Here is a 24,601-nt window from a genome sequence, read left to right as displayed (position 1 = left end):
TGGGGGCGTGGCTCAGTGGTAGAGCCCCTGCCTAGAATCCCCCAGTGAGGGGCTGGGGGCGTGGCTCAGTGGTAGAGCCCCTGCCTAGATTCCCTCAGTGAGAGATGGTAGTACTTAAGGCTTAGTGGTAAAGCACTCACTCAGCATGAACGAAGCCCTGGGGTCCATCCCCAACATCGCCTGATTCAATAAATAATTAATTAATTGAGTAATAAAACCACGAGTGGTCCCTCCACCCCATGCACTGTCGCTTAGCAATGGAAGGTTTCAGTGGATGGTGTATACAGCTACATAGATGGATCTTTAAAACAATGACTCGATGAAACCAGAAGCAAGGCAGCGCACAGTGTGACTTTTATGTGGAGTTCTGAAACAGTCCAATCTAACCCACAGAAATGGGTCAGTTTAGAAAACGAATAGAGGTTCCCTCTCAGAGAGTCTTGTCCTGGAAGATGCCTCTTCCATTTCCTTCTAGGGAGGGTGGCCTTGTGTGTGTGCCTGTGATGTACAATCTACAGCATCGCCGGCCGCATACTTAGATCTTCACTGGTTGTACATTGGGAAGCTGAGCCAGGGCTTCCCTGTAGTTCAGCACGTAGGAGGCCAAGACAGAACCTAAGTTTGACCGGAGTCTGGGCTGCATAGAGAGACTGTATATGGGTGTGTGTGTGTGTGTGTGTGTGTGTGTGTGTGTGTGACATGGTTCGCATGTAAAAACGCCTGTCTCCAACCTGAGGGCCCGAGTTGGATCCCTGGAACCCACATGGTAGAAAGAGAGACACAAGAATTGATTCCTAAGAAGTATCTTCTGCCTTCCACATATCTGTACCACAACTCCAAGTAATGAATAAATAAATAAATGTAATGAGACAGAATCACAGACCCTAGACAATGAACCTGCAGAGAAATCAAGAGTGATAAAAACAAGAATGGAGGGCAGGGAGGGAGAGGGAGGAAGGGAGGGCTGGGTATAATGGCTCCTGCTTAAAATTCTAGACTTAGGAAGCTCAGACAGGATTGTATTGAGTTTGAAGCCAGCCTGAGCTACATAGTGAGACCCTATTTCAAACTCCTCCCCAGGCTTGATAAAGGGCGCAGGAAGACTGGGGTCACTGGGCAGTCTTCCAAATGAAAAAGGGAAGTTTGATGGTTTGCCTGGTGTGGATGAAGCCCTGATCCTATCCCCAGAGCTTGAAGAAAAAAATAAATACAACAGAGGTGGAGGCCGAAGGATGTAAAGTTTATCCTCAGTCCTATAGGAAATTTGAGACCAGCCTGGGCTATACGGGATACTCTCTGGAATGCGAGGGCACGGAGAGGAGGAGAAAGGAACCAATGGTAACCGTCAGGACTTGTCCCTGTTACTATAAGAGCCAGGCGGTTTGTAGGTTTGTAGTGGACTCAAATAATCTTACAGCACTCTGACCTAGGCCAGGGTCACCTGTGACCATGAATGATCTATACAAAAACACGACCACCCACACGACTCTGCCGGTACACAGGAACAAACAACATCGATACGCCCATCACCACGTGACTCCACAAGACCACATGCTGGGGTTCAGGTTATCCTGTTACTGTAAATCACTGTCTAAGCCTAGCTTCGCTCTTCCTGCCGCATAAATCACATTTATAAAGACTCTAACTCTGTCTTTGTTCTGTGACAGGTCCAGTGCAGAGCAAAACCCCGTTTCCTGGAACTGCCACCCAAACCACCACTCAGAAATCCACATCTTTACAAATGTGTCTTCTTAGCCAGGAGTGGCGATCCAGCCTAGAATCCCAGCACATGGTAAATGCAGAGTTCGAGGCCTTCATCAGGTGTATAGCAAGTTCTAGGTCAGCCTGAGCTACATGAGACACTGGAGAAAGAGGGAAAAAAGAACCCAAAACATTTGCAAGAGGAAAAACTAGGAGGGATTACTGATGAATCAAATGGGAGGGAAGCCCCAAGGTGTGGTTCAGCTTCCTGTAGCTCAGCAATACAGAGCTTGCCTAGAATCCAGTGAGAGGCTGGGGCGTGGCTCAGTAGTAGAGCCCCCACCTAGAATCCCCCAGTGAGGGGCTGGGGGCGTGGCTCAGTGACAGAGCCCCTGCCTAGAATCCCCCAGTGAGGGGCTGGGGGCGTGGCTCAGTGGTAGAGCCCCTGCCTAGAATCCCCCAGTGAGGGGCTGGGGACGTGCCTTAGCAGTAAATCTCTTGCTTATCATTCATGATTTCCTGGATTCAATCTCCAGCGTAGTAAAGAAAAAGGGGAGGGTAAGCTGGAGGTTTCTAATTCCATTTTCTGATCTTTTTTGTTATAAACTCTAACATGAATAATAACTGTGACACGAACGATAAGGATACCCAAAAATCACGCCTTTGCTTTGCCAGAAACTATTCAGAACAGCAGCCTGCGTGGTTCCCATTAGTCTTGAGGGAAGCTTCTGTTGTCATGGAACACTAGCTCTGTCTGCAGCGTTTCTTAGGCCAGAACAGCTCTGCAAAGGGATGGAGCCCATTTCACAGAAGAGGAAATCGAGCCTGGGAGAGGCTTGAGAGTAGCAGAAGTGGGATGTGAGCTCAGCTGTCACATCCCACTTTAATGTCACTTGTCACTGTCAGAGTCTCTTCTGGGGTTTGCTGTTTTGTTTATTTGGTTGCTTGGTTTTATTTTATTTTATTTCATTTATTTTGTGATGCAAGGTTGTTTTTGTTTTGTTTTTGACTCTGGGTATAAAACCCCAGGTAGTCTTCACACTTACTTGGCAAATGCTCTACCCTGAAGTTACATCACCAGATCTCTTTTTACCTGTTTGTGTGTATGTATGGGTGTGTATGTGTATGCATGTGTGTACGTGTATGTTTGTGCATGTGTGTATCTGTGTATGTGTATATGTCTGTGTATGTGTGTGTATATGTTCATGTATGTGTATGTATGTTTGTGTATATATGTGAATGCCTGTGTTATGTGTGTGTGCATATGTGTGTATGTATGTGTATGTGTGTATGAGTGTGTATGTATGTATATGTATATATGTATGTGTATGTGTGTGTGGACACACACGAAGGATGCATGCACACACCTATCTGCAGGTGAACACACCCATGCTCGTACTGTGGAGGTCAGAGGGCATGTCCCATGTTCTGCTCCACATCACTCTCCACCGTATTCCTTCTAGGCAGAGTCTTTTGCTGAATCCAGAATGAAACTGGCAGCCAGCAGGCCCCAATAATCCTCCTTCTTCTACCTCCCAAAACTGAGGTTCCAGATGTGTGTGGGAATCACCTGACCCTGGGTCTCCACGTCTCCCATCTGCTTACTGGAGACCTTAGTGGTAAGCTTACCTCAGAGGCTGCTCTGGGACCAATGTCAGATGTGTGTGAAAAGCTTCAAGCAGTTCTCGGTGCTGTGAAAGTCTTAGATTGTGATATTATTGTCTAACGTTTGTGTTGATTATTTATAGCTCCTAGGTCTTTGGTGCTGGCTGCCTTCCGGGCGGGATGTTGTGGCATGATGCAGGCCCAGAATCCCCGCACTCAGGAGGCTGAAGCAAGAGAATTGCACATTCAAGGCCAGTCTGGGCTACAAAATGGTGGGCCTTCCAGATAGATTAGAGGGTAAAAGAGCTCTCTACCAACCCTGACAACCTGAGTTTGGTCCCCAGGACCCACATTGTGGGAGAGAACGCATTGTCCTCTGACCCAAGCGTGTGCCCAGATGCACACACAATAATAAAGAGAGTTCACTTTGTAAAAGAGAGAGAGTATGTACAAGTCCTGTTATAAGCAGCCTGTTCAGAGGAGTAACACAGTAGCCATTCCTCAGAGGGGGAAACTGAGTCCCAGAGAGAAAGCTACTGTTCTCCACAGGCCAGTAGAGGGGCAGTCAGCCCCAGCTGGCCAGGTTGATGACAGTGGAAGGTTAGACAGCTGTGCTCAGAGTGATATCTGCCACCTGGCCCCTACCCAGCACCTCTGTTCCCAACAATGACAAGCACCCCAGTCACCTAGGTGGGGTCACCTGTCATCTGGGGAAGACTCAGAGAGAGAAAGTGAGAGAGCAATGCTTGTGATCTCATTCAAAACTGGCTCGGCTGCACTGCCCCCACCTCAGGATGCCAGGCCCACATCTTTGCTGTGTGACCCAGAACTAATGCTCTTCTCTCTCTGAGACGCCAAGGTATCTTTTAAACGGATTTTTTTTTTTTTAAACAGGGTCCTGCTTTACGGCCCTGCTGAGCCTGGCAGTCACTATGTAGACCAGGCTGGCCTTGAACTCACAGAGATCTGCCTGGCTCTGCCTCCCGGGTGCTGGGGTTAAAGATGGGCACCACCAAGTCTGGCTCAAGGTGCCCTTTTTATCCTAAAGGAGAAGGGTGACAGAGTGAGCAGGGGATGGAGTCTGGAACCGGACAGTCCGAAATTTTAATCTTGCTGTGCAACTCCAGGTAATTCCCCCACCCCCTCTCTCTCTGGAGGACTCCTTTTGTCCAATAGGTCTGCAAACTTGAGGAGAGACAGAAGTCCTAGTGAGTAGCTGACGGGTGATACTTCTGTTTTAGGCTCAGGAGGCCCCACAGGCCCTGGAGCAGAGTGGAGTGTGGGAGAGTTTCAGGGGAGGAACCCCAACTGGTCAGACCAGAAGAGCAAGCATCTTGGGAGGGAGTGGGACCCAGGGTGCGGAGTCAACTCCTGCTCGGGCCTGCCTGGATTTGGGCTGCTGACCTGAGCCTGGCCAGGACTCAGGGAGCAGGAGGCCCTGTGGTTGATTTGCATATTTATTTATTTGTTTTCTTGCTTGTTGTTTATGTTTGTTTTCTTTCGATCTTTACTTTTGCTGTATTGAAGAAGGAACTAGGAGCCTGGTGCCTGCTAGGCCAGGTCCCCGTGTTGAACTATTTCCCCCCCAACTCCTCACTCACTGGGATTGCCCGGTTCTCCTCACTTGCCTAGGATACAGAGAGGGGTTCTCACATAAACAGAGGTCTCTGTCAGAGGCAGCCATGATGCAAGCCTCAATGTGCCTGGGGCCTTATCTGGGAAGCTTGCTCCATTCCATTGTTCCCCACGTTTGACTTACAAAACACAAACTGAAATCTAAATTAAGAATTGAGCCTAAAGGTAGCCAGACGCTCTCCCCAGACTCATGGGCTACTCTGACCACCAGACTTCTTAAAGCTGACTGCTTCACAGGCATCTGATTCTGCCCGAGGACCAGCTGAGGGGGCACCCCAGATGAGACCTAAGTGATGACGAGAGACAACAGCCCAAGAGTTTTCTGATGTCCTTGTTCAGCAGCTGCCATCATCCTCAGAATCATTTTCTCACAAACTGATTCAAGTGTTAAAGGCAGTTGGTACCCAGACCTTTCCATCCTGCCAAAGGCACACTAGTCATGAGACAGCCTAGAGATCTGTTGCCAGGAATGACCAGGGCAGTTAAGACCAGGACAGAACAGTCAGACTGCAATAAGGACAGGCAAGCAGAACTGTGTGACTCAGCCAAGGCAACCAGGGAGGGCTTCCTGGAAGAGGGAACATGCCTCATATAAGTTAGGAACCAGAGATGGGCTAACTACCTAAACAAATTGAGTAAGTAATGACCCAGAGGTGGCAAAGGCCCCTCTCCCTTCTGTCTCACTCTCATGGAATGACAGGTGTCACTGGGAACAACAGGGCATGATGGGAGGACTCAAAGGAAAGCGCTTGGTCATCTGGGAATCGAAGTAGGGGGCTCTCAGGTGGGGCCACTGAACTTAAAACCTTACACAGGGAAGAGGGCAGAGGGGGAAACCCGAAAGAAAATTCAGGAAGGAGGGCGCACAGACGTTTCTAGAGTCTGCTCGAAGTCAAAATGCACGAAGGCAGATAAATCTACATACTAAAAACTCTAAATCGCAGATGTCTGCCCATCTCTTCTCCCGTCCATGCATGACCTTAGGGGTGAGAAGTCTCTATCGTTAGGGAAACCCTTGGCTCAGAAGTTGTGCCTAAGGGCAGAGGGGCCTCAGGACTTCAGCGTTGGAATCCACACCAGCAACCCTGTTTTTTCACCACGTTTAATTCGGTATCGGAGGAGCACCAATAAATAGTTCCTTCCGCCCCTGTAATCTTCCTCCTGCCCCCAAGCGGGGCCCCCAGGGCCTGGCGATGCCGCCTGGAAGCCACCTGCAGCCCAGACCTCCGTGGCTCAGGCCCGCTGAGCTGGAGCGGCTGAGCGGCTGCAGCGCCCTGGAGAAGGCCAAAGGGGCGGGGCCGAGAGTTTCCTGAAGTGGGCGGGGCCTCAAAGGCCGGAAGGTGCGTCTAGGGGCGCAGCTCGGGGGAACCTCCTTTCTCAGAGGGCGGGACCGCTAGGGGGTCAGGGGGCGTGGTTTTCGTCCGCAGCTGTCCCGATGACGACCATCCAAATTCGCATGGCTTCTGGGTTGGGGGCCACCATATAGAAAAGGCGTTCGTAGGTCTTGACACAGAAGGTCAGGAGGGGGTTGGGGCTCTGGAATAAGCAAGGGGGAGGGTGGTTGGATCAATGTCTACGATTGTCTTCCTAAACCCGGCTAGAATGCCTGCTCCCTTTTCTTCACTGACTGCCATAGAACTCGTCCAAGCTGGCCTCAGATATCAAAATGTGTCGGCCACCTCAGTGTGGGGATAATGGTGTGTGCCACCATACCTGGCTTTTTAATTTTTATTTTCGTCTTTCTCCAGCCTCTCTTTTTTGAGAGTGGGTTTGACTTCGTATCTCAGGCTAGCCTCAGGCTTGCTGCTCAGCCTCCTGAGGGCTGAGATTACACCATTCCCAGCTGGAGCCTATATACTGACCACCAAATGGGTAAACCCCTTCTTCTATCCATTTTGTTTTAAGTCCCGAGGGAAGGGGTTGGAATGTGCCGTTTTGAGCGTTTGTTGTTATTGTTGTTGTGTTATTATGTTTGGTTTTTTGGGGGTTTTTTTTTTTTGGAAGAAAAGACTAAGACTTGAATTTTTGTTTTTTTAAATCAACTGTGACTCCAATTCAGCCATAGCTGGGGGCTGGAGAGCTGGATGGGCAGTTGGGAGCACTGGCGGCTCTTGGAGAACTAAGGTTCAGTTCCCAGTACCCACATGGTGCTCACGGGCATCTGTAATGCCAGTTCCAGGACAGCCAGGGTCACACAGAGGACCCCTGATTCAAAAATAAATAAATAAATAAATAAATAAATAAATAAATAATTAATTAAATAAGGGAAAAGAAAACCAACCAACCATGGTTGACTCCTTTCCAAAGAGGATTCTAATATCAGCTGCCAACATTTCTTTCTGCCCTTACACTTTGTCTCCCTTATAATCCGGGCCTCCAGCTTCAGACCCACAAGCATGTGCTAAACCAGAATCTGACACCACCCTTCTCTCCTCACTCCAGGATCTCCACGGAGCCCTGACCGTTCTGGAGCTCAGTATGTTTTCTAGGCTGGCTTCACACTCACTCACCCGCCCCTGCCCTCCTGGAGCTGAAGTTCCAGCTGTATACCACTGTGCCCAGTGTCTACGATGCTGGGGGCTTGAACTCAGGACTCTGTGCATGCTAGGCAAGCTCTCTACAGACTGAGTGTACAGTGCAGCCCCAGGCTCTGAGCTCTAGTTACGCTCCAGTGCTGGACTGTGAGTAGAGCAAGAGTGGGCTCTCCCCAGGGTGACCTAGAGATGGGCTGAGGCTGAGGCTTAGCCATAGGTGCTCAGTGGGAGGGCATCATGGCACTGAGCAGGGAGTCACCTTGGAGGCACAGCGTAAGTGGTCACAGTACACTTCTTCAATGGCCTGGAAATAGATGACACCTTTGAGCTTGCTCTCTTCCTTGTCTGGTGGGAAGAGAGGGAGGAAACAGATCTAGTTAGAGACAGGTGTGTGTGTGTGTGTGTGTGTGTGTGTGTGTGTGTGTACTGGGGTCATTGGGCTGTAATATAGATTATGACAATGTGATAACCCTAAGGCAGGAGGGAGGTGGATTTCTATGTTAGATGGGAGACACACAGGTGTAGAGACTACAGAAACTTGGAAATGGGTTCAGGGACAGAAGTCCTGGAGCACCTGGGTCCCTCTGGAAAGAAAGGATGGCCAGGGCTCTGGGTGATCGAGTGGGTGGGACACTGACCGGTCTAGGCTCCCATCTGGAGCCAGAACTGTTTCAAATTCCTGTTAACACAGAGGAGTTTGGAATCTTCTACTACTATGGTGAGTAGAGGCTGGGGGGATTCTGGGTGGCTTAGGGAGGAAGTGGTTGGGAGTTGTGTTATGAGACAGAAGGACTTTAACCTAGACTTGAGTGTATGGAAGGGGTTGGGAGCCTAACCCTTGGGTCCCCTGGCAGCAGGGAAGTGGGGGTGGAGGGGGGCTGTCTTGATTTTCCAACCCCAGGCTTGAAGCCTCCTGGATGCCTGGTCTCCCAGCTTACCGGCGTAGTAAGCCAGACGGCGCGCCTGCCGGTCAAAGCAAAACCAGCGTTTCCTCCACGTTTTGATACGGCCGCCCATCTTCACCAGGGGCCCACGACAGTAGCCCCCGGACACCCTCAAGTGGGGGCAGCTTTCCGGATTGTGGCCCCAGCGTTCCAGGTGCTGTGCGAGGTCCAGGTCCTGGGGACCAGGAGGGTGTGGTGGGGCCTGCAGAACACAGAGAAGGGGTCATTGACCAGGAGCCAGGAGCAAAGAGAGGGACTGCAGCCTAGCCAGCCAGCTCCATGCAGCCTTTGCAAAGGTACTAACACCCACCATCGTGAAGCCAGGCATGTGTGGCTCACCGGGGAGGCTGAGGCACGACCGTCATGACTTTGAGGGCTACAGACACTGATAAAAAGCAGGAAAACAGAATGTGTGTGTGCCTGTCATCTCAGCACTAAAAAAGTAGCAATAGGAGGATCGGAAGTTCAACGTTACCCCCGGCTCCAGAGTGAGTTCGAAGGGGGGCTACAAAGGGCATCTCAAAGGCCAAATCAAAACCAAAGAAAGTCTCCGTTTTACAGAAGAGTCACATCGAAGTCACAAAGTTTGTGAGGCAGGACCGGGACAGTGGCCCTTACCCTCCTTCCTAAGTGAGCCACTTTCATGGACTCCGCCCACCCGAGAGGCCCAGTTCCCTCAGCACCCTCCCCATCAGCCAGCCGTTGATCATGGAGGCACCAGTCTCAGAACCATGCTGGTCTGTACACACAAGCACAGCTGGGTCACACAATGTACTCAGCAGGGGCTGTTTAATAAATGATGTGACTGGTTCTGCATTTTTAATGAGGACAGGTTTGTGCAGAGCAACCGTGAAGGATACAACGCCCTTCCTGCGGGGGTCTCTCTCAGCCCATGCTAGCTCTGTCGTGGAAGACAATCTTTGAGTTTCTGGTCTCCCTGCTTCTGCCTCCCAAGTGCTGGGATCACAGGCATAAAGCGGACACTACTGGCTTATGTAGTGCTGGGGACGGAACTCGGTCCCTGGTGCCACGAAGTTTTTCTATAATTGAAATGTTTAAACAGGGGTTGGGGATTTAGCTCAGTGGTAGAGCGCTTGCCTAGCAAGCACAAGACCCTGGGTTCGGTCCCCAGCTCCGAAAAAAAGAAAAGAAAAAAAATGTTTAAACTGCCACAAATGTTTGCTCTTCATATTAATAACGGCTGAAATAGTTACCGGCGTATGGACAGGAGAAGACCTGGGATGGTAGCTCAGGGTGCAGCTTGGGATGAACACACAGGGCTCCAAAACAAGCCAACCATACAGAAAGACAAGAACAAGGGGATGGGGCGATCATGCCGCTGGGAAATGGCGCTTGCCACCAACCCTGATGGCCTGAGTTCGATCCCTGGGACCCACGTAGCAGAAGTAGAGAAATGACTTCCACAAGTCCTCTGACCTCCACATGTGCACCGTGGCATGTGCTCACCTGCCTAGCTATACACGACTTACAGAAATAGTAAATAAATAGTTAAAAAGAACAAAGAGATGCAGTCAGTAACCTAAGCAAAGACCTTGGGCATGGGGGAGTGAAACAGGAGTAGGAACGGGACCTCTGGACTTAACTTCAGGACCCTTTTGGTCGGAGGGCAGGAGACAGTGGCATTTAATAAAAGGCAAAGGCACCCAGGGAGGACAGAGGGGACTAACCATGATGGCGGGAACTGCAGGGTCTGTGGAACTTTCTTGGCTCCTTTTCATCCCTTCCTGTGGATTCATGAGGGAGAATCAATGGGAATCCAACATGTAAGACAGAGAAATATATGAATAAGGGGGTGGGGCGGGGCTGGACCCTGTATCTGAAGGAGGAGAGTGGAGGCCTTGGAGCCCTGGGTCTGAGGGAGGAGGAGGGTTGGGTTCTGGACTCCTGGGTCTAATGGAAGAGGGTTGGGGCTAGACCCCTGTATCTGAGGGAAGAGGGCTAGGGCCTGGAGTCCTGGGTCTGAGGGAGGAGGACTGGGACATGGAGCCCTGAGTCTGAGGGAGGAGGGCTGGGACATGGAGCCCTGAGTCTGAGGGAGGAGGACTGGGACATGGAGCCCTGAGTCTGAGGGAGGAGGACTGGGACATGGAGCCCTGAGTCTGAGGGAGGAGGGCTGGGTTTGTAGTCGTGCATGTAAAAAAGTGGGTTAGGGTCAAACGCCCCTTTTTAAGGAGCAGGGCCTGCGGTCTCACCCTGGCCTTGAGCAGCCGTTCCCTCTCAGCCACAGCCTGCTTCAGGAGTCGCTCCATATGTGCGATGTCTGGGTGAAGCACAGGGTTTCTAGGTGGACAAAGCAGAGATTATATGATGGTTACGTTGGCTGGCCTCCTTCTCCCTCTCCCTACTCCCTCTCACGTCTCACCTATTCCCAGGGCCACAGTTGAGCAGCTGATAGAGAGGGTGTCTCCCAGGGGTCCCCACAGCTTGTGTAAGAGCAGAGGCCTCCAGGGGTCCTGAGGAAGAGGGCACGGGATGTGGAGGCCAGACGTTTCCTCCTTCATCCCTCTACTTCTCCAGCCCACACCAAGCTGTTTTTCCATCCTCCGCTGCAGGATGGCTGAGGACAAGGGCAGGGGGAAAACAGAAGTGTCCTCACCTGTACAGTGGACAGACAAAGGTCGGGAGGATCCCCTCTGGCTGGCTCTGTCTCCCCTCCTCCGGGGCAGGCTTCCCGTCCTCTGGAGACCAATAGACCCCTGAAAACACACAAAGGTTGTGTTTGTAAGGTAAGCGTCCCCCAGAGGTGCTTAGAATAATGGCTTCGCTCACTGACAGCTGTGCCTCTGGGGGCTGAGTGGATGGAAAAGTCTCCAACTCTATCAGTCAATTAACCCGTGAGTGCACTCTTGATTGGACGGCATCACTTGGAGGCGGTGCCAACTACAAGACTGGCCCTGTGTAGCGAACGCTGGTGACATGGGTCAGAAAGAGTTTTCCATGTAAACCTAAGCACCAGACATCCATCCATGTAGGAAGTCATTGTCCAGCAAGACAGCGCAAGCCCAGGACGCCAAGTCTAAGAATAAGATAGATGATTCCCACCGGCTGTTCGGTGATGTTCAGGGTATGCCTAATCATGCATTGCACTCCCCACCCCCACCCCTGTCAATAAATAGACAAATGTGAGAAAGAAAATCCGGTGTGGCAGTAACGCCTCTAGGGAGGTAGAACAGATGGATCCCTGGCTATTACTGGCCTGGCCCGATCTATAAGCCTCAGAACCCAGTGAGAGAGCCTGCCTCAAAAAACAGAGATGGGGCCTGGAGAGACGAGTCAGAAGAACAATTACTGTTCCCACAAACGACCCAATTTCGGTTCCCAGCATCTACATCTGGCAGCTCACCACCACCAGTAACTCCACTTTCAGGGGCTCAAGCGCCCTCTTCTGGTCCCTGTGGGTAATGCACTCATGTGTACAAACCCACCAGCCGCACAGACACACGTACATTAAAAAAAAAAATATTTTGGGGCTGGGGATTTAGCTCAGTGGTAGAGCGCTTACCTAGGAGGCGCAAGGCCCTGGGTTCGGTCCCCAGCTCCGAAAAAAAGAACCAAAAAAAATATTTTAAAAGGGTCAGGGGCACTGAGTGATGGCTAAGAATACACACAACACTTCCAGAGGCCGGGAGCTCTCCAAGTAGACCAGGATGGCCTCAGACTCACAGAGTTCCTCCTGCCTGTCTCTGGAGTGCTGGGATTAAAGGCGTGCACTGCCACACCCGGCTAGAAATAAATCTTTAAAAGCAAACAAGAGAGACAGCTCCTTAGGAACAATAGCAGAGGTTGACTCTGGCATCTACACACACATGAACAGGAACACACGTACCAGCAAGAGAGAGGGTCTCGGGGCTGGGGATTTAGCTCAGTGGTAGAGCGCTTACCTAGGAAGCACAAGGCCCTGGGTTCGGTCCCCAGCTCCGAAAAAAAGAACCAAAAAAAAAAAAAAAAAAAAAAAAAAGAGAGAGAGAGGGTCTCTCCGGAGAGTAGGTTTCTTGGGGTATCTCCTGGGCAGGTTCCTCTTGCCCCCAACCACTCTTATGCTCTCTGCGTCTCAGTTGACATGAGGTGAACAGCCCCTGCTCTGTCACGCCCTCCTACCATAATGCTGTGCCTCAGCTCACCTCAGACTCAGCACATGTGGAGATCCGAGCACATGTGGATGCCAGAGAGTCCGGAGTACAGCCTAGGAAAGCCACCAGCTAACTGTCCCGGCTGAGGCCCTAATTTTAACTCCCAGCATCAGAAAATAATTAAAGGACTGGGGATGTTTCTCAGTAGAGTGCTGGCCCAACAAAGCCATGGGCTTGACCCCCCCAGCATCACATGTAATTGAGCATGGTGGTACACGCCTCTAATCCTAGCACTCAGGAGCAATTCAGTACATTTGAAGCTAGCCTGGGGCTACATGAGAGCCTGTCTCAAAAAAAAAATTTTTTTTTAGTGGCCAATATTTGTTATAAAGTTTATTATCCACCCTATTTCATATAGCTGGTCATGGCTCCCCAGACCCAATACACCATTGACAGAAATTGACAAAACAAAACAACATGGTGGCTACTGGCAGAGTGTGGCCTCCCATTGGAGATTAAGAGTCATCTAGAGAGCTGGAGAGATGGCTCAGTGGTGAAAAGCACAGGCTGCTCTTCCAGAGGTCCTGAGTTCAATTCCCAGCAACCACATGGTGACTCACATCCATCTGTAATGGGATCCGATGCCCTTTTCTGACCATGCAGATAGAGCTCTCATATACATGAAATAAATCAATCTTTAAAAAATAAGTAAATACAATCTGCTGAGTTCATTTATTTTAAAGAGCTATCTAGAGATTATTTGCTTTTTTAATTTTAGTTTTTATTTATTTACTTATCCATTCAGAGATAGGATCTTGTTGTGTAGCCTAGGCTGACCCTAAATTTTGCTATAGCTCAGGCTACCCTCCAATTCACAATCCTCCTCCCTCCACTACCTAAGTGCTGGAATTACAGGCGCCTGTCACCTCCTCTGGCTTTAGTTTTATTATTTTAAGACAGCATCTCTCCGTGTAGCCAAGGCTGGCCAGGGTCTACCCTCCTTCCTTTGCCTCCTGAGTGCTGGGATTACAAGCACGCACCACCAAACACACATGAAAGACGTTTTCCAGTATGTGGAAGGACGTGCAAGCAGGACACCAGCCTGGGCTACAGAGTGAGACCCTCACAAATAAAGGGCTAGAGAGATGGCTCGGCAGTTAAGAGAACCAGCTGCTCTTCCAGAGGACCTAGGTTCAATTCTCAGCAACCACATAGTGGCTCACAACCATCTACGATTCCAGTTCCAGGAGATACGACACCCTCTTCTGGCCACCCCCGGTACTGCATGCACAGCACACACAGAAACACAGGCAGAACACTCATACACATAAATAAGACAAACCAATCTAAAATAAAACCTTAGCCACTAGGACTGCTAGAGGAAAATATTCAAGACAGAGGCATAGACAAGAACTTTCTGAAAAGGATTCAGACAGCACAGGGAATAATTCTGAGGACTGAGAAACCGGGTTTTGTAGAGTTAAAAAGCCTTTGTATAGCAGGCAAGGACAGCAGAGTGAAGAGGCGGACACAGAACAGAACCGAGGCTATCGCTCCAGCAGGACCTCAGATGGATTCTACACACACACACACGCACGCACACACATGCACGCACACACACACAAATACACCGAGGAAACCCAAATCTGCCGAACAAGAATAGGCCAGTGAATTGAGTACACCTCTCAAAAGGGAAAACAAGTCGCCGACAAATATTTTTTACACTTGATCTTAACCAAAAGGCTGAGAAGCGATACGAATAGTTTTTTTTTTTGTTTTTGTTTTTTTTTTGGTTCTTTTTTTTCGGAGCTGGGGACCGAACCCAGGGCCTTGCGCTTCCTAGGTAAGCGCTCTACCACTGAGCTAAATCCCCAGCCCCACGAATAGTTTTTAAAGTGATCAACAGGACTGTAGAGATGGCTTAGTGGTTAAGAGCACTGGCTGCTCTTCCGTAGGACCCGGGTTTGGTATTTGATGCCCAGCTGGTGCCTCACAACCCTCTGTAACTCCAGTTCTAGGAGACCTGACGCCCTCTCCCGGCCTCTGAGGACATCAGAACGCATGTGGTACGGATATCTATATATGACACTGAGGCAGAGTGCTGGGCCGTGATGGGTAGAGAGAGAAGACCTCATTAAAGTAGCCAGTTGGTCACTCGTAAATTTCACTCTTAGGTTACAGGCTCCCATCTTGCATGGGAGACGTGGTGTTAGGCAAAAAAAGATTAATGATAAGAATAAATTCGTGTCATCTAATATCCCGTGAGCTGTGTCCCCATCTATCCTCCCATCCCCTCATCCCTAGGCAGAGCGCACCAGCGGAGGTTCCTGATGCACCTCTGCTGCCAGCCCCTCCCTCCCCAATGTGCACATGCGCAAACAGAGGGGGGCAGCACCTGCAGGGAGCTGTGCACTGAGAAGAGACACGAAGAGGTGGAGCTGGCGGCCGCATGCGCAATGGGGTCCTGCAGCACCAGCAGCTGGCGGTCTGTCTTCTGTGTGAACAGCAGCTGGGAAGAGAGAGCAATGGTTACAGAAAGTCGGGGGTTGGGGTGGAGAGCTGGGGAGGTGGCTGAGTGGTTAAGAGCATTGGCTGCTCTTCTAGAGAACCCAGGTTTGATTCTGAGCAACCATATGGAGGCTCAGAACCATCTGTAACTCCAGGCCCAGGGGATCCAGTGCCCTCTTCTGGCCTCTTTGGGCACTGGCATGCATGGATCACACATGCATGCACAGTAGAGCTTGGTTTCAGGACACACCTACACACACACACACACAGCACTGACAGTTCACAAATGCTCTAGCCCCAGACTGCCAGTACCAGTCCATTTCTCAGATGGAAAAGCAAAGGTCTGATCACAAGAGAACCAGAATATAGTCCTCACCGTTCAATCTCCCAGCATGAGCCATGGCTGTGGGCATTGAAAGCCAGTTCTTTGGCTGGCACTTCAAACTTTCCTCCAGACACCCCCCCCCCCAATACCCCGGTCTTGAGGGAGCTAGGGCCTTGACTCCTTGTCTGAAGTCTGAGGGAAGAGGTCTGAGGCATAGACTTGAGGGAGAAGAGCTAGGCCTAGACTCCAGTCTGAGGGAGGAGAGGCCAAAAGCTCACACTCCCGGCTCCTGGAAGAGTTTGGGACCCAGGCCCTCAGGGAAGGAGGAGGACCAGCAGGTCCAGGAAATCCCCTACCTTGGTGAGTGCTTGGTCAGGCTCAGAGAAGTCCCCACCACATGTTCCCTGAAGGCAATTGAGCTCAAACAGGCGGCTCCTTTCCTAGGAGAGGGAGAGGGACAGGTGGCGATGTCTCAGCAGAAGGGCCACACCCATTGAGCATCTGACTCTGGGGGCTACCTGGAAGGTGAGGGGGTGGGGCAGGTCTCGGGGAGGAACGCACCTGAGTAAGAGCCTGAACAGCCTCCTCCTTCTTCCTGCTCAGTCCCCAGCTCTCTGCAGCCATCTGCTCCCCCAGAGACCTGAGCTGTTCCTCCAAGACCAGGATGCGGCGCTGCAGGGGACCCCCACTGTGGTCACTCACGATTCCAGGATACCCTCCCACAGGTGCCCTGTATCCCCATCCCCACCCCAGATACCTCAGGAACTGGGGAGGGAGAGCGCTCTTTCGGTTTTTGGAGGCCAGGGCCCAGAAGACATCTAGGGTTAGTGACAGAAGCCAAGGGAGACCCAGAAATTCATCAAGATCAGAGTGGTGCAGAAGTTAAGTGTCTCGCAGAGGACTCCAGTTCGGTTCCCAGCACCCACAACAGGAAACTTCTCCAGCTCCAAGGGATGGATCTGACACTCCTTTATGGCCCTCATGGACTCCTGCGTGCACCCACGCACACAGATGCACACACACACACACACACACACACACACACACATACACGCACATACACACACACTTGCATCCAGCCTCATACGCACATAGTTAAAGTAAATAAATAAAAATAAACCTTAAGCTGGGAATGGTGGTGCACGACTTTGATTCCAGCATGTGAGAGGCAGAGGCAGGCAAATCTGAGGCCAGCCTGGTCTACAAAGTGAGTCTGGGATAGCCAAGGCTACACAGAGAACTGCTATCTCAAAAAATTGAAAAACAAAACAAAACAAAAACCCTAATAATAGTATAAAAATAATAATAGTAGTAGTAATAATAATAATAAACGGAGAAAGGGAAGCCATATCTGGAATTACAACACCCAAGAGCCTGAGGCAGAATTGCCTCAGATATGAGGCCAGCCTGGGCTACATAGTGAGTCTTCGGGCTAGCCTGTGGCACAGTTGGCAGAGTGCTTGCCTGGGAAGTTCAAAGCCTTGGGTCCCACCCTCAACATAAACAGGATGTGATGGAGCACATTTGCAGTCCCATCACTCCCAAGGCTGAGGCAGGAGGATTACAAGTTTAAAGTCATCCTCGGCTACACAGCTGGATCCAGGCAGCCTGGGTGCCATGCAGACAGAAACCAAGGGAAGGAAAAGAACAACAATCTACCGGAAGAAGTGTGAGAGGGAGACCCCAGTCAGGACTGTTTAACCACAAACGGCTGGGAGGGAACCTGAGCTGTATAGCTAAACTTGTCCCCACAGGGCAGGGCCAAACTCTGAACATAAAACTGACAATGAATGAGTGGCCGGGGCCAGCGAGAGGGCTCAGAAGGTAAAGGTGCTTGCTGTCAAACCTCACAATATGAGTTCGATCCCAGGGAATATAGTGGAAGGAAAGAATGGACTCCTGCTCTCTGACTTCCATGAATACAGTGGCACTCATGCTCTAACACATAGGAGTTGGTCGGTGGCTCGTGGATGGTCATCACTGTGTCTGACACACAGTGAATTTCCAGAACTACCACGGAAATGGGGGAGAGGGAGGGACGGAGAAGGAGGCAGGGCTGGTCTGGGGAACTCACCTTGTGCTGAGCCACACTGGCCTGAAGTTCCCGGACCTTGGAGTCTGGAGCTGGGACATCAGGGCTTTCCCGTTCTTCCTCCACGCGGCTCTCACGCTCCAGCTGCTGGAACTCCAGATCCTCATAGGTACGCTGGGCTGCATCCAGCTGCTCTCTGATCTGAGTGGGGGGACACAAGGGACTGGAGACTGGATCCCTAGACTGAGGAAGGAGTGAGCTGGTGGGCTTAACCCAGGCCCCTAGACCTGAGGGAGAAGACAGGTCAGCACTGCTGGGTCAGAAGGACTGGGGCCTGGACCCATGGACTCAAGGGAGGAGGGCTAGGGCATAGAACCCCGCATCTGAGGGAGGAGGGCTAGGGCATAGAACCCCGCATCTGAGGGAGGAGGGCTAGGGCATAGAACCCCGCATCTGAGGGAGGAGGGCTAGGGCATAGAACCCCGCATCTGAGGGAGGAGGACTGGGGCATAGAACCTCACATCTGAGGGAGGAGGGCTGAGACACAGAACCCCACATCTGAGGGAGGAGGGCTGGGACACAGAACCTCACATCTGAGGGAGGAGGACTGGGACACAGAACCTCACATCTGAGGGAAGAGGGCTGGGACCTAGAACCCCACATCTGAGGGAGGAAGGCTAGGGCATAGAACCCCACATCTGAGGGAGGAGGGCTGGGGCATAGAACCCCGCATCTGAGGGAGGAGGACTGGGGCATAGAACCCCGCATCTGAGGGAAGAGGACTGGGGAACAGAACTCCACATCTGAGGGAGGAGGGCTGGGGCATAGAACCCCGCATCTGAGGGAGGAGGACTGGGACCTAGAACCCCCGCATCTGAGGGAGGAGGGCTGAGACACAGAACCTCACATCTGAGGGAGGAGGGCTGAGACACAGAACCTCACATCTGAGGGAAGAGGGCTGGGCCTAGAACCCCACATCTGAGGGAGGAGGACTGGGGAACAGAACCCCACATCTGAGGGAGGAGGGCTGGGCCAAGATTTTGGGGTCCTAGTGAAAGACAGACATGGAATCCATTTCTAAGCAGGTCTGAAGAGTCCTCACCTCTTGTACCCCTTGTGAGAGCCTCTCTCTCTGGTCCTCTGGCTGTGAATCAAGATGTCCTTGGGCCTCCCTAAGTCTCTGGCGAAGATTTTCCACATGATCCCGCTCCTGGCTCAGCTGCCTCTGCTCCTGAGAGAACAAGCAGGCTGTGGACCTGAACTGAGGCAAGGAAACGACCCAACCAGGACCCAGGCCTTGCTGGGATGCCTGCTCCTCACAGCAAGACCCCCAGGTCTGCTTTATGGCCCTGCCCTAGAGGAGTTACCAAGGAAACAGTATAAGAAACAAGAGACAGCCAGAGAAGGCGGCATGCGCCTATAAACCCAGCACTTGATAGATGGAGGCAGGAGAGTAGCAGGTTCAAGACTAGCCTGGGTCACAGAGCCAGACCTTTTAAAGGAAGGGAGGGAGGGAGGGAGGGGCGAACAGGAAGAAGGAAGGAGAAGCCAGAGGGGTGGAAAGGAGAGAGGGGTGTCAGAGGGAGGGACAAACGAAGGCATCAATGTAAAAGCACAGTTGTGCTGTGTGAGAATGGAGAGCTAAGGTAGGTCAGCCTCAGGCCCTGCCCTCCAGCACAGCACAAAGCTGTTTCAGCTGGGGACTGTGAGGGCAGAAACATGCAACATGGGGCTGGGGATTTGGCTCAGTGGTAGAGCACTTTCCTAGCAAGCGCAAGGTCCTGGGTTCGGTCCCCAGCCCCGAGGGGAAAAAAAAAAAAAAAGAAAAAAGAAACATGCAACATGGGACCTGCAGCATGGACTCCACTTCTTCCCTCCTCTTCATGATTACTGTTGATTAATTAAGGCTTTTTGCAGCCGAGTGGATTGAATCTTCTGTATGATATACCAGTGCTGCACTGTGAGCCACAGTGGGGGATTCTAGGCAGGGGCTCTACCACTGAGCCACGCCCCCAGCCCCTCACTGGGGGATTCTAGGCAGGGGCTCTAGGGCTAAGCCACGCCCCCAGCCCAAGAGTATCTGATGCTGTAGTAGGGGATGACATGGAGAATGTCGTATGTATAGCTCATGTTTTGTTTGGTCAAGTGTTATCATTGGGGTTAATGTGGAGTCATGGTAAAGCGAGCGGATCTCCATATTCAGAATAACTTCCATTCAGCAATGAAGGTGCAAGCCTGAGCCAGGCCTGGGAAATGTGAATAGAAAAGAAGTAAGAAGAGAAGACAGCTGGGAAGGAGGGAGCATGGCGAGTGTTGGTCTCAAAGGGGGCAGACAGGGTCATACAGGGGAAGGGGCAGGATTATGGTGTGATGACAGAAGGGACACCAAGGTCACACTATGGAGAAGAGGGATTCTCAGGATAGTTCTAGATATGGTAGGTAGGGGGCAGACATAGTCTGAGGGAGAACAGCTGTAACCTGGACCCTAGGTCTGAGGGAGGAGGGCCTTGGACCCCTGAGTCTGAGGGAGGAAAGCTGGGGCCTGGAGTCCTAGGTCTTAGGGAGGAAAGGCTAATGCTGGGCCAGTGAATCTGAGGGAGGAGAGCTGGGCTTAGACTCTGGGTCTGAGTTGGGGCGGGCTGGGGGGGGGGGGGAGCTGGAGCCATAAGTCTGAGGGAAGAAAGGCTCAGGGCTCAGATTTCTGGGTCTGAGGGGAAAATAAAATGACTAGAACCTAGAATCCTAAACAAACAGAACCAGACCTCAAGAGAAATCAGGGCTCAGGGTGATGGGTCGCAGCTCCTGGACAGACAGACAGAGACATAGCTGACAACAGAGCTGTAGCACTGACTGTCTCAGGCTGATCCAAGCCGTGACCTGGAGGGATGTCAACATTTTAGATAAAAGAGTCTTAAGATCAGGGTGACTCACTGAGGTCTGAACACTCAGAGCTGAGGTCCCTTAGACTCAGTGGGAAGGCATAAAGCACGCTGTAAGCTTGCCACGCCTCTACGGCCACGCGACCATGTCTTCCCAGAGAACAGAGGGGGCACTGACTGGCCCCGCAGGCACATGGTCAGCCACATCCTGGCTACGAACTACAGACTCAGATCCTGGCTGGGAGTTAACACGCAGGCCTGAAATTCCAGGACTTGGGTGGTGAAGGCCAAGGGACCAGGAGTTCAAAGTCATCCTCAAATACAACAGGTTCAACACCAGTCTGGGCTACAGACCCTGGGTAGGGTGGAGGAGGAAGAGGAGGAGAAGGAAGAGGGAGAGGGGGGAGGGGAAGGGGGGGGAGGGAGGGGGAAGAAGAGGAGGCAGTACCAGCTGCTTTTGCTATAAGAATAACACAGAATTCAGCTGGACCTGTGTTGCCCGAAATCCCAGGACTTGGGAGATAGAAGCAGAAAAATCGGGAGCTCAAGGTCATCCTCAGCTACATACTGAGTTTAAGGCCAGCCTGGGCTATCTGAGATACTATCAGGCTATCTGAGATACTATCTCAAAAACAAAACAATGGTGCCGGACAGGTTAGAGCATGCACTTCCGCTCTTGCAAAGGAGCTGAGCTTGCCTCTGGCAGACATGTCAGGCAGCAGGCAATCAGTAACTCCAGCCCCTGGGGTTCTGAATTCTTCTTCTTCTGGGGTCAGAGACCATGCACATGCATGTCATGAACACACACACACACACACACACACACACACACACACACCCCAAATAAATAAGTAATAATTTTTAAAGGCCTTAAAACGCTGGACAGTGGTGGCACAAAGCCTTTAATCCCAGCACTTGGGAGGCAGAAGTAGACTAATCAGGTCTTAAGAGCAACAAAAAAGGTCTTAAGAGGCAGAACCAGGTATTTCCAACGGTTTGAGTCTAGCCTGGTCTACATAGCAAGGCCAGCCAGGGCTACATAATAAGACACCAGCTCGAAAACACAGCACAAAACAAAACAACCATAAAGTATCACCCAGAAGACCTAGTTCTTCAACAAGCAATAAGCAATCAGACAAGTAGGGGAGGCCCACTAGGCCGTTAGAGACAAAACAAGACTTGAGATAAGCAATTACGACACGCCAGCCTGATGCACACCTTTAACCCCAGCACTCAGGAAGCTGAGACAAGAGAAACATGGGTTTGAGGCCAATCAGGGCTACTTCGGGAAAACAAGTCTCAAATAACACACACACACACACACACACACACACACACACAGAGAGAGAGAGAGAGAGAGAGTTCTCATTTTTCTGTGGACCTGCTAAAAGATTTACAGATAATAAGACTTCTACGATGAGCATTTAAAACTTGCAACAAGGTGAGGATGTGGCTCAGTGGTAGATCCCCCAGCCTTTGAGTAGAATCCCCCAATGAAGGGCTGGGGGTGTGGCTCAGTGGTAGAGCCCCTGCCTAGAATCCCCCAATGAGGGGCTGGGGGCGTGGCTCAGTGGTAGAGTCCCTGCCTAGAATCCCCCAGTGAGGGGCTGGGGGCGTGGCTCAGCCTTGCATGCTTGATTTAGATTCCTAGTACCCAGGGATATTAAGACAGGGGAGAACTGGGTGAGATGAAAGAATATTAAATGAATCGTTACTAAAGCTGAGGAGCACAAGAGCCCAGCCCAACTGAGTATTTAATTTTTAAGGGTTTGAAGTGTTTCCTAGTACACCATTAAACTGTGAAATTAAATGGGACAGCCAAGAAAGAGACCTCAGTAGTCAGGCATCCAAATCAAGCCTAGGAAAGAGGAAAATGAGGAACAGGAACCCATCTCTCTGAAGAACAAGAGCAACCATTAGGTCTGACCAGGGGATATTCCAGCCGGGAAGCCCAAGCCAGGAAGAAAGGAATGTGATGATGAAGTCGCTGGTCACACCAACCTGTTCCCGCTGTTCTTGGCTGCTCTGCTGGGACTCTACCCGCTGACCCAGCAACTCCCGCAGCTGCTCTTCCTCCCGCCGAGCGGCCACTCGTTCTCCCGCCAGCTCACCCCGGAGCAGGGCCACTTCCACCTCCATCTGCAGAGAAAGCAAAGCAAGAGTTTGGGTGCAGCAGTCAGTGGAGGCCAGGGCTGGGAGACGGGAAGTTTGGAAGAAACCCCAGGCCTTGAGCACTTGCTTATCAAAGGAGATCCTACGGCTTAGACTGGACTGGGTGTCCCTCTGGAGCAGGTTCCCTCACGGGCTGATTTCCCAAGAACTCCCCATCCTCACCTCGATCCTCAATTCCTTCTTCTGACGCTGTAACTCCTTCACCCGCTGCTCCATCAGAGCCACGCGTGTTAGTGCCTCCAGCTGCTGTCCTCGCAGCCGCCGCGCCGCCCCCCGCAGCTCTTCCCCAGGAAGGCATGGGGAAGGTGTGGCTGGAATCTGTGCGGCCAGCGTAGCCTCGGGCTGAAATTAGAGAGGGTGTGAGAAGTACGAAGTCTCGCCCCCCCCCTATAGTCACCAAACAGGTCTGGTCCCAACCCAGCAGTGCCTCTGGGGGTCACGAGATGCCTTAAACTACTCCATTTGGGTCCAAATGGAAGAGCGTGAAGAGGGGAAGGCGGCAAGTTCGGAACCCTACAAAGCCACCATGCTCCGAAGCTGAACTGTAGAGCTTCCTTTCCTTTCCTTTCTTTCTTTCTTTTCCTTTTTTCTCTTTCTTCCTCCATTTCTTCCCTCCTTTCCTTTTCTTTTTTTTTCCCCCGGAGCTGAGGACCGAACTCAGGGCCTTGAGCTTGCTAGGTAAGCGCTCTACCACTGAGCTAAATCCCCAACCCCTCCTTTTCTTTTTCCTTTCCTTTCCCTTCCTTTCCTTTTCTTTTTCCTTCCTCCATTTCTTCCTTCCTTTCTTTTTCTTCCTTCATTTCTTCCTTTCTTTCCTTCCTTCTTTTTTTATACCTGAAATGCCAGTGGGAGTCCGAGAATTCTTGCCTTACATCAATATGGGTCCTGGGGATCAAACCCGGTCATCGGACTTGGCAGCAAGTGCCTTTCTACTCGATGAGCTCACCTCTTCCTGAGTTTCAACCTCTTGGCATCTCTTTTTCAGAGTTCCTGGATCTCTCTCCTTGCCCCCCTCCCCCGACTCTTCTATCTCCTCACTTCTTCCCCCCACCCCCCAGGTCTGTGTGTCTTCCCTGTGTCTCTCTTTGGGGTCTATGTCTCACTCCCTGTGTCTCTGTAGTACCCAGTTTCTCTGCTTCAACCCGAGTCTCTCTGACTTCAAATCCAACTTTGTCTAACTGGGTGTTTCTGATTGTCTATTGATAATCTCTCCTTGACTCTGGGTCTCTGTCTAGTCTCTCTCCATATGTTCTTCTATGTCTTCTTGGGTGTCTGTCTGTCCGTTTAGACACCCCTCCCGGGGGGAGGGGGCTCATCCCTCACCTCTTCGCGGCAGCTCTCGGTGCTGCTACCTTCTTCCACTTCTTCCTCTTCCTCCTGCCGCCCAGCTTCTTGGCAGCTTGGAAGCTCCGCTGGGACCTCGGGCTCCTTGTGCTCTTGGGGATTCTCGGGGTGCCCCTGAGGCTGCACGACCCCTTGAGGCTGGACCTCGACCGCGCATTCCGGAACCTGAGGCGGCAAGGAGCCCTCCTCTAGGGTGCTGGGTGTCCCCATGGCCGCTTCGGATTCCTGTGGGGTGGGCGTGGCCAGGGCTTCGGGGCGTGGTCCGATGTTTGTGGGCGTGCCCTAGAGCGCCGCGAGCGTGCCCAGGGGGCGGAACCCAAAGGTTCAGAGACTGGCTCCGAACATTCCGAGGGCGTGGATTTCCTAGGGACCCGCTCGTGATTGGGGCGAGGGTGTCGGCTCCGAAGGTGACACACACACACACACACCTAGAGGTGGGAAGAGAATTTGAATCCGGGGTCCCAGCGCTCCCCGTGCTGGGGCGTCGCACACTGAGCCTTCCCTTTGCTGTAGGTGTCATCCCTGAACCCCTTCTTCAGCCCTCCCCAGTTTCCCGGATTGCCTCCAAGAGACCCCATCTCCTCCAACCCCTCGGGACTAGCCCGGCCCTCCTCCCTGGAGCTCCACAGTTGGATCCCGATCTACCTGTAAGGCAGCAGCGTCCAAGGCTCCTCACCCCAGGATCCAGAACTCGGGACTCGCAATGTCTACCTCTCCGGATGCGCTTGGGCCCCCAACGCCTCCGTTCCTTCCCGGGAGATCCTCATAGATCGCCAGCCTCCTTCCTGGCTCTGCGTGGGGCACTGCTGCTTCTGCGGCTAAACAGGTGGC

At 51.8% G+C, this 24,601-nt stretch overlaps 1 protein-coding gene across 1 annotated transcript; it reads right to left on the bottom strand.

The window, feature by feature from the left end:
• Positions 1 to 6,025: 6,025 nt before the first annotated feature.
• On the bottom strand, positions 6,026 to 24,481 carry Phldb3 (pleckstrin homology-like domain, family B, member 3). The gene is made up of 16 exons (NM_001395091.1): positions 24,416 to 24,481; positions 23,750 to 24,198; positions 22,589 to 22,768; positions 22,256 to 22,393; positions 18,478 to 18,606; positions 17,418 to 17,576; positions 15,905 to 16,015; positions 15,700 to 15,783; positions 14,906 to 15,019; positions 11,037 to 11,136; positions 10,803 to 10,893; positions 10,633 to 10,720; positions 10,108 to 10,164; positions 8,414 to 8,621; positions 7,735 to 7,820; positions 6,026 to 6,477 (listed from the first exon to the last, which is right to left on the bottom strand). The coding sequence occupies exons 2-16, from the start codon at positions 23,978 to 23,980 to the stop codon at positions 6,343 to 6,345; spliced, it is 1,911 nt and encodes a 636-aa protein (NP_001382020.1). The 5' UTR covers positions 23,981 to 24,198; positions 24,416 to 24,481; the 3' UTR covers positions 6,026 to 6,342.
• Between the last annotated feature and the right edge of the window lie 120 nt (positions 24,482 to 24,601).

Source organism: Rattus norvegicus, chromosome 1 (assembly GCF_036323735.1).
Source record: "Rattus norvegicus strain BN/NHsdMcwi chromosome 1, GRCr8, whole genome shotgun sequence".
NCBI lineage: Eukaryota > Metazoa > Chordata > Mammalia > Rodentia > Muridae > Rattus > Rattus norvegicus.
The sequence above is the reverse complement of the archived record's forward strand: the minus strand, read 5'-3'. Positions and strand labels throughout refer to the sequence as shown.